This window comes from Anser cygnoides, chromosome 2 (assembly GCF_040182565.1).
Source record: "Anser cygnoides isolate HZ-2024a breed goose chromosome 2, Taihu_goose_T2T_genome, whole genome shotgun sequence".
NCBI classification, from domain to species: domain Eukaryota; kingdom Metazoa; phylum Chordata; class Aves; order Anseriformes; family Anatidae; genus Anser; species Anser cygnoides.
Genome location: NC_089874.1, coordinates 61216334 through 61232641, shown reverse-complemented (window position 1 = coordinate 61232641; position 16308 = coordinate 61216334). Strand labels below are relative to the sequence as shown.

Sequence of the window (16308 nt, the reverse complement as noted above, 5' to 3'; positions counted from 1 at the left end):
CCTGGGCTCTGTCTTGTTCCTGAATGGAGGGGACAGGAAAATGTTATGAAAGAGCTGTTAATTGTTTTAACTCTTTATGCCTGTTGGAGAATAAAGGCAAATGCTGCCTTTCAAGGCCTAAATGATACCAAAGATGGGGTATCTAATGCTTGAGATTCAGGGTTATTACATGGAGTGTTACGATGTTCGTGTTGGGGGTATTGACAGAGTTTTTATTTTAGGTGCCATTCTAACCATTGCACAAAGAGATGAGGGACACTGAGCACCTACCTCAGTATTTTAAGGTGGTGAAATGTTAAGATCGCACATAAACTATCAGTGAAGGTCACATTTACAAAACAAGACACAGGAAATTGGAATGAAGTGACAGTGAAAAGGACCAACCACTACCCTCCAGTGTGATGCTGAAACTAAGGGTTAATATGAGACACAAGCTGAGGCTATTAATCAGTAGGACTTTAGCATATGATTTTAATGAGATCATTACTTTAAAACATATTCCAGTCCTAGAAAAAAATGTCCAAATGTGACTTTAATGGCTGTATTTAATTGCTGCAGAGAATATTCAGCTGTTATTTGATCATCTACCTTTAATAGAAACTTGTTATGTGACCCTTTAATACTATATAAAAATGAAAACTATAATCCACTAATAGAAGCTAATGTTGGACAAAGCAAGCCTAAACAGAAAGCAGATTTTTAAGTGACGGGTTGGTCTTGGGATCAACTTCAACTGACAGATCCCCACCCCTGGAGGTATTTAAGAGACGTGTGGATGTGGCACTAAAGGACATGGTTTAGTGGGATGTGGTAGCTCAGGTTGATGGTTGGACTTGGTAGTCTTGAAGGTCTTTTCCAACCTAGATGATTCTATGATAGTGTTGTATGGTCTGGTTTAAATGAAGCTATTGGTTTGATTTGGAAGTTGTTAGGTGAGGTTTAGACCTAACACTGTGCAGGATGTTGGGATAAACACTTCTGGTGTTGACTGATGGACAGTGATTTGATGAAATCTGTCTATAGAATTTATCTCCACTTATTAGGAAAATAAAAACTCACATTCTGTTTAAGTTTGTGGAATCCATGCTTTAGGGAAAAGGTCTCTATCCCATACCTCTTAATGAGCTATCATTGGAGCTATTCATGTCACCCACTCTCTGGTACTCAGTATGTATACATTTTGCTTCAAGCTTATTGCTATTTACCTCTTTCAAAGATGCTTAAAAAATGGAATTAGTTGGAGAAAAAAAAAAAGAAAGAGAACAAGTAAAGCAAAACAACAAAAAAGGACCTAACAAGACCTCAGGAAAAAGGTAGTGAAGCAGGATTCTGAAAAGAATGCACAGGAAGACAAAAGGAGGATGATGCAGACAGGTTGCAGGTAGAGGTGCCTTTGCAGACCACTTTGCAACTAAAGTTGGCAAAAGTAGTATTACTACTAGTGAGGTTACTGATAGCTTCTGTCTTGAGATTCATTGTTGGAAAAGCTCACTTGGGTCAGCTTTCTTGTCTCAGACATCAGCAAGTTTGAAACACATTTTAAGCTATTCAAGCTCTAACTTTCTTGATCTGATCACACTTGAAAGAGCTGCTTTGTCAGCAGAATGATGGGAACAGTGGTAATCAGTCCAGAATGGAAAAATTTGTGTGACACAGATAGCTCTGAAGAAGATAGATTTGGGATGGCTTAAGTCACAAAAGAGTCTTAGTGTCATAAGACCGGAAGAAAAGAGGGAATTATCTGGTTCAGAGTGTTAGCCAAAGAAAGAATATGGAAATGGTCAGTTGAAAGGGAGTCTGGACAAAAGTCAAGGCCTGGCCACAAAGCATGTTGTGGACCCTCTGAAGAAACAGAGTGAAGAAAGAAATGAACGCAGGTCTTAACCTGGAGACGTGGGACGCATTCTGTACTTCTGCTGTATGGTGCTGCAAACAATGGAGAGAGGCTGATGTGGAAATTTGAGGGAAGCAGTGTGCTTTTGAAGGTGTCAGCCTCTCACTGGGGAGTCTCCTTGCCAAGAGGTGCTGCAGGGAGACGTTTGCTGTGCTGATGATCTTCCCCAGGCCCATAAGTAACACCAGAAATTGGAGCATTTGTTTTTGGATTCTTACATAGAAACGGCCTAAGCACTAGTAAAGGTGTGTACTTTCATTGGATGTGCTTCTGCTGCTTTTCTCTATCATATATCAATACAACTAGAATGAAACCAGAAACTTGCTTTTTCCTTCTGCACTCTGGGAAGTTTACAAGACTGAGAAAAAATTGCTCTGTAGCAGATCTTCTGGCAGTTTAAAAGCTTCTGAAATAGAACTTAGTACTAAGGTAACTGTAGCTGGACTGAAGCTGAACTTTCTAAATTTACAGTAAATGATTAAATACAGTGAATGGAAAAAGTGGCTACACATGCAGACTTCTTACTTTTGCTGCTCATAAAACTCTCTTCTCTCTGAAATGCACATCTGCTTTCTTGTTGTTTGTGGATTGAAAAACAATAGCATGTTCTCGGGCTGCTGAAGGGATAGTACCCGACTTGACACTTTCATGAAGCAGTTTTCCTTTCTTCCCTCCAATCTGGTCTCCCATTAACAAGAATTTATGGAGTATTTGTGTATATACATGTTGAGGATGTGGGTAGATAGGTATATACGCTGGGTATATGAAAATAGAGTATTTAAGAGGCAGGTGTGTTGGGAAGCTAACAGGAAGAAATGGGATCACAGTGTCCCTGTTTGCCCACACCCTTTTCTTGCATGCTTCTTCTGTTGTCTTCCCACAGAATGACTGTGCTTAGGACAGATTTGAATACCATTTGTTTGTATGTTTAGAAGACAACTTTTCTTTAAACTAGAAAGAACAGGGTGGTAGCTATGGTAGAGGCATGTCTGCTTTGTACAGTTCCCTCTAGACATCTGACAATGAAGTCCATCAGCCACCCACCCAGTGCTCATTTAGATGAGCCAAAATGATTTTTGTAGACTTTACTTGGCATCATTTCATCCCCTCCAGCAACGCAAACCAACAGGATGTTCAGTGAACTGGGACGGTGGGTGACGAGTGGTACCGATTCCACCAAACACGCCGGTAGACAACTACTGCTAGCAGGACCCTGGAGGGCAGATCGAGCCTGTTCCAACAGAAGGGGCGAGAAAGGCAGGCTTATTTCCATGGAAAACCTTTGCAGAAAAGCTTTAAAATACGGTTTGTGCACAGACTGTTCTGCGAGGAAGAAAAAAATGGGGAAAAAGAAACAATACAAGACTCACCAGAGAAAAAGTTATGGTAAGGCTATCTGAGTGAGGTACTTTCTCGGGGTGAAGTTAAGGAGTGTGTGTGTGAAACAAAACTCTAAGAAGACAGATTTGATCATGGAAGGAGAATTCTGTCACTTGCTCTTTGGGTCGATGTTACCAATTTTATGTCTAAAATGTATAGAAAAATGTTATTTCTCCCTCACCTCACAGCAGTGAGGAGGATAGGCTACGGGAGAGTTAATGTATAGAACATCCAGTGAGTATTCTGAAAGGAAATCAAATGTCATAAAACATAACCAGACGTAATAGAAATCCTGAAAACAGGGATTTAAAGGTTCTTCGTGCAGGCTTTCTACATGCTTGGAACTTTATTTAAGAAGCTATTCTAAGTACAGGAACACTGTTCGTAGTGTAAGCTGTCTTCAGTTTCAACAGAGATGCAATTTGGCAGTTCGTTCATCTGCAAACAGTCAGAGCAGTTTCTCAACCTTTTGCCCGTGGTGCACATACTGCTTTCTTAACATCTGGAAATGAACAACCAAATCATTTTGTTCGGTGTAATTTAACTGCCATAGCAACCAGATGACTACTAAAAATTTACAGACAAGGGAAATAGCTTTAGGAAAGTGGAATGGCAAGTAATCAATAGATGGACCCTTGGTGCCTTCCTGTAGTTACTGACCCAAGGTGTACCCTTAACTCAGGTGCAGATGTTTCCTTTTCACCTTTTTTGGAGACCCGAGATCTTCAAATGCAAAGTTTAACTTAGGTTGAAAGAATTGATGATACAGGACTTATGCAAAGATGCTAGACTTCATGGAAGTGATGAAGATAAGATGCTTCTTCTCTTCTGGAAACTCAACTGTATGAACAACAACTTAATTCCTGACAGCTGTTAAGGGGATACAGCTCAAAAGCCTTATTTTACATTAATCTAAAAATCCTTGTTAAGCCACAGGAGGTAGTGGTTTGATTTTAAAAAGTGCTGTGCAACTACTACTTATAATCCAATTACTGCTGATACTACTCCCTAGTTGGCAATCAGTGTTTTTTGAAGCTCATGTTTGCTCTGTTATTTGTGGTTTATGCTGTGCAGACATCCACAGAAGTTGTCAATTAGCTTAATTCCTCTTCCCCTGTTTCAGCATTAGCTCAATGTGATTCTCGAAATGGGAATGTTTGCATCAGTGTGAAAAAGGTTTTGTTCTTCTATTTATAAGCATTTACAGTGATATATCAACATCATGTTCAGCAGTAGGAACTCTTGGGAATTTCCTCATGCAAGCTACAAGGATTTTAAACCCAAAGCAAACACTTGCTTATTCTACACTAACAGCTTTCAACTATCTTGACTACAGAGCAATTAGATTGTGGTAAAATACATATGGATACCAGAAGGTTTAAATGTATTTTAATATGACATTGAGCAGCATGATCACTACCAGCAATAGGGTAACACAGGAAGATTTTGGTAAGTGCAACCCATTCTAAAATATTTGGTTTAAAAATTTCAGTCTGACATGCTGTCAAATTCTTTGCCTCCCATGATGCTATCTTTTATTAAAAAAAATAAAAACAAAAAAAAATCCTTCATATTCCTCTTGCTGTTACCCAGAAAAACTGAATAGTGAGAATTAAGCAACTTTGGGAAATAATTCTAATATTTGAAAACTACTTCCTTGCTAGCACTTGGAGGCATAACTTTACTACCAAATACGCTGGCATGTGAAATCTTAATGTGGGAATTCTTTTTACTCTAAAATTGCAAGGAATACATGCTAATGTAGTGTCAAAAGCTTTCCAGTGAATATTACAAAAAAGTGAATATTACAAAAGCCAGTGAATATTACAGCCTACAGTTCTGTGAAATTATGTTCAATATTCTATGTAAACCAGACTTTTCATTTCTGTCAGAGAATGTTTACAACTGTGGTTGAGAAAAGGAATGTGTAACAGTCGTAGACCAGGGAAACAAAAGGCAGTGACATTCACCTGTGATTTTACTTCTGAAGAAGAGAACAAGCAAGAGTTTTAGGGGCTAACCTACAAATTAAAATTTATAGTGCTGTTAAAATTTTAAATCTAGGACGTGCACTAAGCAACTCTCTGATATAGTTTAAAGTGCTGCAACTTAGAGTTGGCAAAACGGAATGGATGACTATTTGGCTGAAAACATCTCCTGGATGTGAGCACATGGAAATGGCAGGGAACTAGTGGTAACCTCTAGGAGAGGAATGGTAGTATGACCTTGTTCTGTCACCAAGCTTCTGCCCCTCTGTTTCTAGCACGGTAATTGTGTTCCCAAAGAAGTAATGAGGATGAGATAAAGTTATTTTAATGAGATCTAAGCTGCTTTTAAGGGAAAGCCTAAATTTGCCCTTAAGCTGATAAGGACAAATTTTGTTAGTTTTGTTACCTTTTGTAAAAGTAAATTCAGAAATCCTAGTTGCGGAAGCATTCTTAAACTCTAAATCTGCAAAGCATGTATTTTAAAGAAAACAGCAGAAAATGAAACTGATTTAATTCTTTGTGTATAGTGAGACATCCAGTTGAAAACAAAAGTTGCTGTAAGCAAAAAAAAAAAAAAAAAAGATTGCAAACTGACTGAATGCTACAGCTATACTACTGTTAAATGCTAACACAACTTGGTGATTTCCTTCCTGTTTTTTTATGGTGTGAGTAGTTCTTTGAGCCATCCCAAATGATGGAGAAGTATACATAGCTATCTCTCAAATAGCACACAAGCTTCTGAGAGACTGCAACATGAAATCAATATATGATTCCTCACCAATCTGTGAGTGCAATCCTCCATTTTCCTTCCTAATACAAACAAGTTGGAAGAAAGGAAAATTTGGGGAAGGGAAAACAAAGTCTCCCTTCTCAAGAATTTAGGAAAATGTGGTAAAAAGATTTAATTCCTTGCAAGATAGGGTTGGCTCATGTATGAAAAGCACATGTACAACTTGGAATTCAGAGCAATTGCTAGACATTGCAGTTTATTGCAGAGTTGGTAAAGAGCAATGACAGACCAATGGGTGAAATAATTTTCAAATTTTGTTAGATACTTATGTATCTTAGGTGTACAAGTAAATCCTCTAATGTCAACAAGACTCCTTGCAAGTGTAACTCAAAACCCAAACAGTCTATAAAAAATCTTCTTTAGGAGGGAGTTGAAGAATAGATACTTGTAGACTTTACATAAAATGCACGTTTCTTCTCCCACCTGTCTGATCAACACAATTGCATAAAGTTAGGATAAAGATATTCCTAACAGGAAAAGAAAAACAGCCTGAGTGCAGAAGTACTTTCTCATTCTGTTGACCAGAAGCATTTTCTCTGCAAAATGTCTTATTGCTAGTTTAAAAAAAGTAGCTTGATATGTATTTTTAAAATCCTGCTTTAATTGAAGTTTCAACACTCTAAATTGCATGTTTTACAATTTCAATGTAAACAGTGTGCCCACAGTGCCAGAGAAGAATGACTATTCTGTATTACAAAATCACAGTGAAAACTCTAACTTAAACTATCTTTGACGTATTACACAATTTGAGATTGTTTCCCACCTGGTGTGTTACCATGTCACACAGAATTGAATGCAGGTGATTTAAGTTATCTTACTGTGATATGGAGCTCATTGTTAAACACAGTAGCTAGCAAATAGCAAAAAATGAAAACAAGTATTTGCTAGAAGAGAGTTAGTAATGAGTTATGCGGTTTCTTTTACAAAACTGAATGGAAAGTAAGTCTTGCATTCTGCCTTTGTCCATCAAATAAAACAGAATGGATAGAACGTGCATCGATCTGAACTTCTGAAAAGAAAGTGACTTACCTTAAAGTCTAAGTCGTCTGTTGAGGAAAGAACAACGCCCATATTCTTAGTGTATTCATTACAGAAGAATCCCTTCATTAGCAAAGCACAGACATTATTTTGTTTCATGGGCTCATGAAGAAAGGATACATTTCTGATGTGCTTTTTATCATCAAATGCTATTTCCAGAGCCATCCTGTTCCTATGAAGAGGCTTCATAAACAAATGAGGAAGTGATATATCCTATCTCCATTAGAAACATATGGGCAAAAGAATGTTTGCCATATGGGAAAAGGGACTACAATCAGTGAGGAAGTTAAGTGCTCAAGCTTCCTGGATATCATAGTAAAAAAAGGCAAAGTTTAAATTGGCTTTAAGTACATTGTATTTATAGTTCTGAACATGTGTTCATGCATTTTACAGCTATTCAACAATGACATTTCGAAATTTTACCGTAATTGCAGAATTCCTCTTAGAAGCCAGAAAGGTAAATCGTTTTTAAGCTTTTGGTACGGTGTGACGAGTTTAGTAAGCTTATTACATCTACATTTCAATTCCTTGCAGATTCTTGACCAAATTATTGGAGTCTTTAGTAGTATGATGTACTTATAATTGCTGGGTCATATCCTGAAGTGCACAGGAGCAGCAGCTTAACAGATGGAATTGTGGAAGGCCTGTATTGATTAATACAATGCTCCGAGATTATTTCCTCAAATCTCTTTCTGCAACATTTACCTTCGTTGATGTCTGACACCCGGTTCCAGGAGTTAACAGTTATTACCAGAGTTGACTGGCTTTGATCCCTTGGAAAGCCAAAGTGGAAAAATGCATCTTTGAAATGTGCAAGGGCAGCTGATATTGGCTACTGTAAAAGCAGTCCCACCTCTAAGAGTCTCTCTTCTGTCATGAATCCTTTTCCTTTCCTTTCTCCTTTCCAAACCCAGTTTCTTCTTACATCTAACTGGGAACGCGGCAGAGCTTTAGTCTCTTAAAAAACATGAGGTACTATCAGATCTACTTCCTCAAGATCACCAAACATACTGCAAAAAGTAAACTGCATTGAGTTTCAAAGGAAAAAGTAACAAAAAAGGTGATTCAGTTAACTACCCTATAACTTTGTGAACTTTATCTCTCACTGTTTAAAAAAAAAGGAAAAAAATTACTATTCAAAGTGACACAATTATTTGATATTTAAATTCTAAATACTATCTGCAACTTGTCAAGTAATTTCAGTTTTGCTGGTGTGCATTACAGATAACAATACTGATAGCTGCCATTTCAGGGACCGTTTTGATTCTGGGATGAAGATTTAAGAATTCTTGGTATCAGGCAGGCATTATGGTCTCAGTTCTCTGAGCAACCTTTTGGGATATAGTACTAGAACAATAAGATCAACTGAAGGAAGACAAGAATTTAGGTTATGGTCATAAAAGTTTGAGACTCAGCTAGCACATATCACTAAGTTACCCCCCTTCCAGTTTGATGTTGTTCCTGAAGGTGGTATTCAGCCAAGACATTTTATGATGAAACAGTCCAAGTAGTACTCTAGGGCTATCATACCTCAGCAAAAGACAAGTTACTAAGAACAGCATGATGTGATTCCTCGTGCTCTTCTACGTAGCCGTGCTTCAGGACTACAAAAGTGTTTCCTATGAAGTATACAATGAGCTTAAAAGAAAATATGTAGGTTTTGAAAACGGAACTAGTGCTTTTTGTTAACAAAAAAGTTTTTGCCCTCTACCTCCTGCTAAAAAGCAAAGATCAACAAACAAATAACAGTATGTTCAACACTTTAGATATCCACTGCAGGCTTAACGTCATGTAAAGAGCATGCCTACAGCTGGAACTATTCCTAATTAGTTCTAAATTACAATATTCATTAGCAGACTTAAGAATGGATCTTCCACAACTAGACTAGTCCTAAGAAAAAAAAAAAGAAAAAAAATCGTTTTCCTCTTTAGTATAAAAATATAGCATGCACACACAGAAAACAAGAATTCTCTAAGCAAAGATGCCAGCTGTAGGTAAAAATTAAAAGACAAAACTGAAAAATCCAGAGCACGTCAAAAAGGAGGTGCTATTCATATACTTATGTCAACCGTACAACAAAGTTTCAATCATTCTATGCTATTCTAAAACGTAGATCCAGAAAGTACATTTGCATTTATTTAATTCTGATGATGTGTGTTGCTTAGACTAAAATTGCCACTGAACAGACTTGTTTACTATAATCCAGAAACGTCTAAGCTTGTTCCAAATATGATTTTTTTAAAATACAAAAGTAAATGATCACAGAATTACGTTTATGACTCAAGATCTGGTTCAACAAATTAAACTTTCCACAGACAATACATTTGTTTCCTGAGGTGGCTAAAAGTCATATTTCAGTTTCATGTTACACTACAATTAACATAAAAACGCTATGCACAAAATCAGATGTTAACTACAGCATACAAGCACATTTACAGAAGTCACCTAATTTAACTAGTACTAGTTCTGTTAATGAGTACACCTTAACAAAAGTCCTAAAATAATCTTTATACATTACAAAACAAGGATTTACAAAACTTTATTTTATTTCCAAGTTACTTCATTCTAAAAATGTTGAAACATAAAAAAATACCATTTCTTAAAGGAGTTTACAATAAAAGGCTAACAATCTGGCATGGAAGAGGTAAATATATGGAAACCTGTTTTAACAGTCACAGATCAGTCGCTGGTGATTAAAGAACACTTTGTTCTTCAAAGCTGGTAGGCACTTCCACGCAGCCAGAAATGTAAGTTATCCTACCACTCCTTTTCCCTCCCCGTACATAAAAATTTCCAATGCAATAAAAAAAATTGGATAAAAGGGTGGACAGGTGATCAAATAAAAACATTAACTAAGGTCTTTATTATTGTTCATCTTGTGTAAGTGTAAAGATTTTGTCCCAAAGTTTTCCTGACAAGAAGGAGTTATTTGGCCTTTAAAAGTGTTAACTGAAATACCTCCCTTTTTTACCAGTATATGTTGTTTGCTCACTGCTGTATTGTTGGTTTATGTCTGTGACAGAAACTGGCTCTAGGCCAGCCCATGGGTCCTCAAGCATTGAAGGTCTGTAATAGTTTTCCACATCATTAGACACTCTTTTCTCTCTGCCAAGCGCTGTACCAAATGGAGTAGATGTCCTGGGTGATCCCTTTGGAAGAAAACCATCAAGTAAAGAAACATTTAATAGACTAATTCAAACTAAAATAAGTTTCCTTCTAATGTAGCAGAGCTTTGAAGCTTACGAATAATCTTCAAAGAATATTTACTATTCCTCACCTGCTCTTCCTCAGAATAAATTGGCTTTATTATACTTTAATTACAAGTTGTGATTTACCAGGATAAACACCGGTCTTCTCCAAACCACCTTTTTGCCATACTGCCACATAACTACAGAGAAGTTCCTCTGCTATTTTTCATACACTGCCTAAGTCAACAACATGTCTAATTCAAAAGCTGAACAACAAAACAGGGTGTAGAGGCTGAGGAAGAGTCAGAAACATTTACAGGAGCACAAGTAAAATATTCAGTACTTACAGATTGAGCACCAATGTATAAAGCAAATAGCTACAAATGACACGAGGAACTTGCTGTGAAAAACAATTTTTGCTTTCACCAAACTAGTGTTTTGTGAAATTTGAGAAAATGTAACTTTCTTTTGATGTGCAAATCTGAACAGTAATCAATGATTAAACAGGTATTACTTGAAAGAAAAATCTTTTGCCTGGAAGCTTTTGATATTTTTTTTCTCCAAAGATCAGGGATCAACACAATTACTTCTACAAACCTGCGAGGATCTGCAACTTAAAAAGGGCTACAACAAAGCAAATTTAACAATTTAAAATAAATATTTTTAAATATATTTTTTAATATTTATTTAAATAAAATAAAATAAATAAAAGTTTTCAGCCATTGCTCATCATCCATTGTTCTTTTCCTCAGCTTCACTTCACTAAAAAGGGAGGTTTTGTCTAAAGCCACATCCACTCAAAATGGTTTGTTTTAACCAAGGCTAAACAACCTAGGCTACAGATACACAGGAGTTAGTCTACAAATGTGCCTGATGCATTCTGTTTAATTAAGAAAAGGATTCCTTGAGGCTGATGCTGCCTCTGACTTCGTAAAGGACTGTGAAAACACTGATTAAAGACTTTTTTTTTGGACCAACAGTGATGATATTTGAGTTTTACTAATAAACCCCACTAAATCTAAGTGGATCACATGAAACAATTTCTGCGTAAAACTGAGAAATACTGCCATATAGTGAAGACCCCTTTGCTTAGCTGTAAGCCACTGAAACAGCTATGTCTTGAATCTATTTCTGAAAATGTACTGACAGGTGGTCCCAATCATTACTGTTCTACGATTCCTAAAGCTTGATTATAATGGATACAAGACCAAACATGGGAACATCCTTGTCTAATTCACAGGGCGTTTGTTTCTAATGATTCACCACAGAAAATTAGGTTCTGCAGCTAAGATGATGATCTCAAAAGCGGAAAACTACTAAAAGGTAGAGAATTACTTTATGAAGTATAACATCAAAATCATGAGGGTAAGTTCAGAGAAGGACCTCAATAAAAGGTCTAAAAAACTTCCTACGGGGTAAGGAGTTGAGTCAACAATTACGTTATTGTTATTTAAGCACTCATGTTAAGGGTAAAGCACTAGTACTAGTGCTTTCTATCTTAAAAAAAAAAAGCTTTAAAACACCATGTCTAATAGAGACTGTGCAACTCCTACATTGTAAAACAGTTTAAATGTGGAGCATATTTAATGTTATGTGTAATCTGCAGCACTCAGAAGAAAGCTGAACTGACTGACCTAACTCTCTGCAGAACCCAGTGACAGAACAAACTAAATCAGTGGCAAGACTCTTTTGGATGGATTTATTTTGTAATACAAAATTTCACTGCAATATAATGCAGGCCATCCATAACACCGACATTTTTGTATGCCTGACATCTATTATTATTACTAGATTATTATGTACTGCTATGTGATACAAGATTGATGGCTTTCAATAAGTGTTAAATTTGAACTTTTTTTTTGTTTAGAATACTAGTCATTATGTCTTTTTTTTCCTTTCTATTTTCATTGTGAAAAAAATCAAGAGGTGATTATTCACATTACAAGCTTGTGGAAAATGAAAACATACAGACCTACCTGTGCAAGTGAAAATGATGCCAATGACATATAAAAAAATAACAAAAAGCATCTTTTGGCACTATTCACTAACTTGCTGAAGGTGACAACACTGCCTTGAAAATAGGGACAATCATTTCCTTAATCAACTTTCTTCACCTGAATTTTAGATGCTGGCAGATGCACAGAAAGACAGAAACCCTGCTTGAACAATTTAACTTGTTTTTGTTTTTTAAAAAACTTTCGGTAAAATTTTCACCCCATTACGACGATTAGCTACGGCTTCACTAACTACTGTTTAGTATAGAAAGGGAAATGCTGCCTCTAAGTGAATTCTAAGAGGTGATATTCATGAGATTCAACAAACTTGTTTTCATAAAATCTAAAAGCAGGTGCATCCCTGTGGAAAAATTGAAAGCTCAGTTAAGTACTGGCCACACAAAGGTTATTCTTTAAGTTTTCTATTCATTTCAAAAATGAAATTCTACAAGCACAAAAATATAAACTATCTTTTGGATTTCCTAATGAGATTTTAAAGGGTTACTGTCACCTTTGAGACAGAAATCTTGTATTTCATGAATTTCAAAAGCACTGCACTTCTCTTACCGATAGCACCTACAGAAAACAAAGGACCAATCTGAAGAAATCTGATGTTGAGAACGTGCAATAAAATACCTCTACCGAAATCTACTGATGGCCTCATGAACTGAGATTTTTGTTGCCCATGTCAAAGAAAATGAGGACTCACGGGTTATGAGATTTCTTCCATCCATAATTGCCCTTCCAGGCAAAACAGTCCATGTGTGTAAGTGTACAAGTACATGCACACACATCACCTTACTCCTAGGCAAAGCTACAGCCATACAAATGGCTTTCTAGTCTAGAAAGGCATCAGGTCACTGCTCTCAAGCTACTCACAAGGTCTGCAGAAGGAAAGAGAAGAGGAGAAAACGCAGACAGTCTGTGACCAGATTCAAACTTGTCTGTTCTTCATGTCAGGTTTCATTCCTAACACCAAGGACGAAGCCTATGGGGCTGTTCTTGCTCAGAGTTCCTGATATGAGCCAGGTCTGGCTAAAACTAAAGACAAAAGGACTTCTGCATATTCTTCTGCTCAGTTAATTTAAGGCAGGCTTTTAAAAAACACTTAGGTGAATATCCAAATGGTGACCTTATGGAGGGAAATCAGACATCAATGACTAAAACCCTCTCTCTTCACAATGTCAGAGCCATTTTAATGCAAAAATTAGATCCTACTACTGCAGTAGAAACCCCACAGCCTTTGCTTTTTTAGGATCCATAGGCTTCTGCCCTGAGAGTGCCTTAGATGAGAAAGAAAATGTATAATGTTCTTAACGATCCTTTCACTGACTGAGATTGCTGTAAGACAGCTATCTGCACAGTAAAAAAGTAATCAGACTATTTTTGAATAGAAACAAAGTGTCAGTAAGAGGACCTTAAAATTTTATCGTCTGTATTGCATGTGACATTTCTTAGGCTTTTAAGGTTTCTCTAAGATGTATGTAGCTGCTTTATGCAATTAAGTTGGTGTCATCCCAATAAATGTCATCCCTATCTGTAGCGCTTGTCATACACCCCTAGTAAACCATCCTGAAAAAGGCGTTAACTCGCTCAGCCTGTTGTTGATGACTCTTGAAAAAAAACTACTTTATATAAAGTTAAGCTTTCAGTGCAGTGCTGGGACTTTAAGCAGATACTCTACCATCCCAACAGATGTTCTCATTTCTGTTTAAAGGAAACTCGGCTTAGTTGTCTTTAGCAGATCACTACTTTTATCGATGTCCCGGAAAGCTCTGTATGTGATCGGGGCTGCTTCTATGCTGTCAGACAGCACAGGCAAAGGAAAACACCCAGCACTTCCCCATCGTATTACGGAAAAACTGATCAGAGGGAAGTAAACAGAAGCGAGAGCTGTCGGTTGCAGTTTGGGGCGGTGTCTCATTCTCCCTGTACCTCGGCACGCCGGGATATTAAAAGGCAAACTGCTACTCCCTTGCGAGTCCTCGCGTCTTCCCTATGGCGGAGCGGCGTCTGTCCTCTGCGCTCGGAGCCTCGCTGTGGAGGGGCAGGACGCAGCGGCAGCGGCCCCCCCACCCCCATCCCGGCTGCCTCCCTCCCACCCTCCCCGCCCTGCCCCATACCTGGTAGCGCCTCTGGAAGCCCCCGGGCGAGCGCTTGAGCTGCTGCGGCGGAGCTCCGGCCGGGGACATGCCGCCGTAGGGAGCCGGGTAGCGGGGGCTGGCGCTCTGCGGCCTACGCGGGGTCTGCCCCCCAGGCGACGGGCTCCCGAAGCGGCCTCCGCCGTGGAAGCCGAAGCCGCGGGGCGAGCGGCCGCCGCCGTAGGGCCCGGCCCGGGGGCCGTAGGGCGGCGTGTGCTGGGGGCTGCCGTAGCCCCGCGGGGAGGGCGCCATGGGGCCGCCACCGGGCGGGGGGCTCCGCAGCCCGCCGCCGCCCGGGTACGGAGGCGTGGGGGGGCGGAAGCTCTGCCGGTACATGGCCGGGGGGGCCGCCGGGGCCACGCCGCTGCTGCCGGTCCTGGTGCCGCTGCCGGTGCTTCCTCGGGCCCCGCCGCCACGGGCCCGGCCTCGCGGGGGTCCGTGCTCACGGGGCTGCGGGCTCGCAGCGTTTCCGGCTCGTAGGTTCCGGGCTCGGACGGTTCCGGGCCGGGGAAGGCGAAGCGAGGAGCACACGGGGTGATGACGCGCTCGGAGCTGCTGGAGGGGAGGTGGCAGAAGTCTTTGGGCTTTTAACGTTTTGTCTTTTTTAGGCTTTGCATTGCGTTTGGAACTGCTGGCAGTTCTTCAGTAGAACGGTAGCTCGGGCAACGAGAGCTGTGGAACTCACAGAAATTCGTAAAAAGAGTCTCTTGGTGGAGAACCCCCTGTTTAGCAACATAACAGCGTTACTTACAGCCTTCCTCTTCGTAGCCATACGAGCATAACTCCTGAGCGAATCAGGGAATGGATTTTTCAGATTGCCATCCCTGCAATGCAGCCTTACTTCATTTCAGTGCATCACAGCGCATGACTGGTGCCTTCAGGACAGCAGTGAACAAACATCAACTGAAAACACAAGGGGGGTTCATTCTTGCATTCACCGGTCTTGCTTTCCTTTAAACAACAGCTTGTTTGTTTGTTTCCTCTGCCAATGGAGATAACTCACTTTCTACTCCCAGTGAACTCTGCTCTCTACTGCTTAACAACTTCCCTGCGAAAACATGGAGTGTTGTCCTTGCAAAGCTGCAATGCAAACACAGAGATTAAACCCACTCACTTAGGAAATCTTTTGCTAACCCTTTACTGTTTTGTTTTCTCTAAAAGACCAATTTTCTACCTACTGTTATACAATCAAGAAATACCATGTCTATGCAAAGCAATTTATCAACATACTATCAGTTCCTCAGTCTGACCAGTCTTATTCCAGAAATTGATGGTTTCTTTTAATTTAAACCATTTTCACACCAAACTTATTAGAAATAAACATCATTACACAGATGTCGAGTTACACTGGGATAATTTTGCTGATGAATTTCTTCTCATTGACAAATCCTAATTGCTTTTAGGATTCTAAGCGTACAAGTCACACTTTCCATTACACATTGTATATCCAGCCAACAAACCTGTGATGTAACTTTTCCCTTTGTTCTTCCTCAGTGTCCAGGTGCTCTGTCAAGCAATACTGTGTTGTGTATAAGGCTCATTTTCAAGCAGTCAGAAGTTTTATCTAGATGCAGTTTTATCAAGATGCAGCTGTCATCCTCCTAGTGTATTTCCCATAAATAAATGCTGAACCTCTGTGCGGGGCTTTTTATCCTATTAAGACTTTTTTTTTTTTTTTTGGGGGGGGGGGGGGGGAGGATTGTTACAAGCCTTTCACTCTGTCCTACCAGGAACTAAAAACAGTCTGTAAATAGTTTGCTCAGGGAAGACTCACTTAAAGACCCAATCTTCTGAACCCTTCCAGGGTTATGTACAGGTGAAGAGAGGGCGTCCAGCATAACTAACATTGCACCTCTCGTGAAGAGCGAGCGAGCTCAAGGATCTACCATGTGCTA

At 39.2% G+C, this 16308-nt stretch overlaps 1 protein-coding gene across 1 annotated transcript; it reads right to left on the bottom strand.

Annotated features, from left to right (window-relative positions):
• Window positions 1-7427: 7427 nt before the first annotated feature.
• MPLKIP (M-phase specific PLK1 interacting protein) lies at window positions 7428-16080 on the bottom strand. Its single transcript, XM_048051630.2, has 3 exons — window positions 15874-16080; window positions 14396-15493; window positions 7428-10239 (listed from the first exon to the last, which is right to left on the bottom strand). Exons 2-3 carry the CDS (start codon window positions 14747-14749, stop codon window positions 10036-10038), a joined length of 558 nt encoding a protein of 185 aa, XP_047907587.2. The 5' UTR covers window positions 14750-15493; window positions 15874-16080; the 3' UTR covers window positions 7428-10035.
• Window positions 16081-16308: the final 228 nt, after the last annotated feature.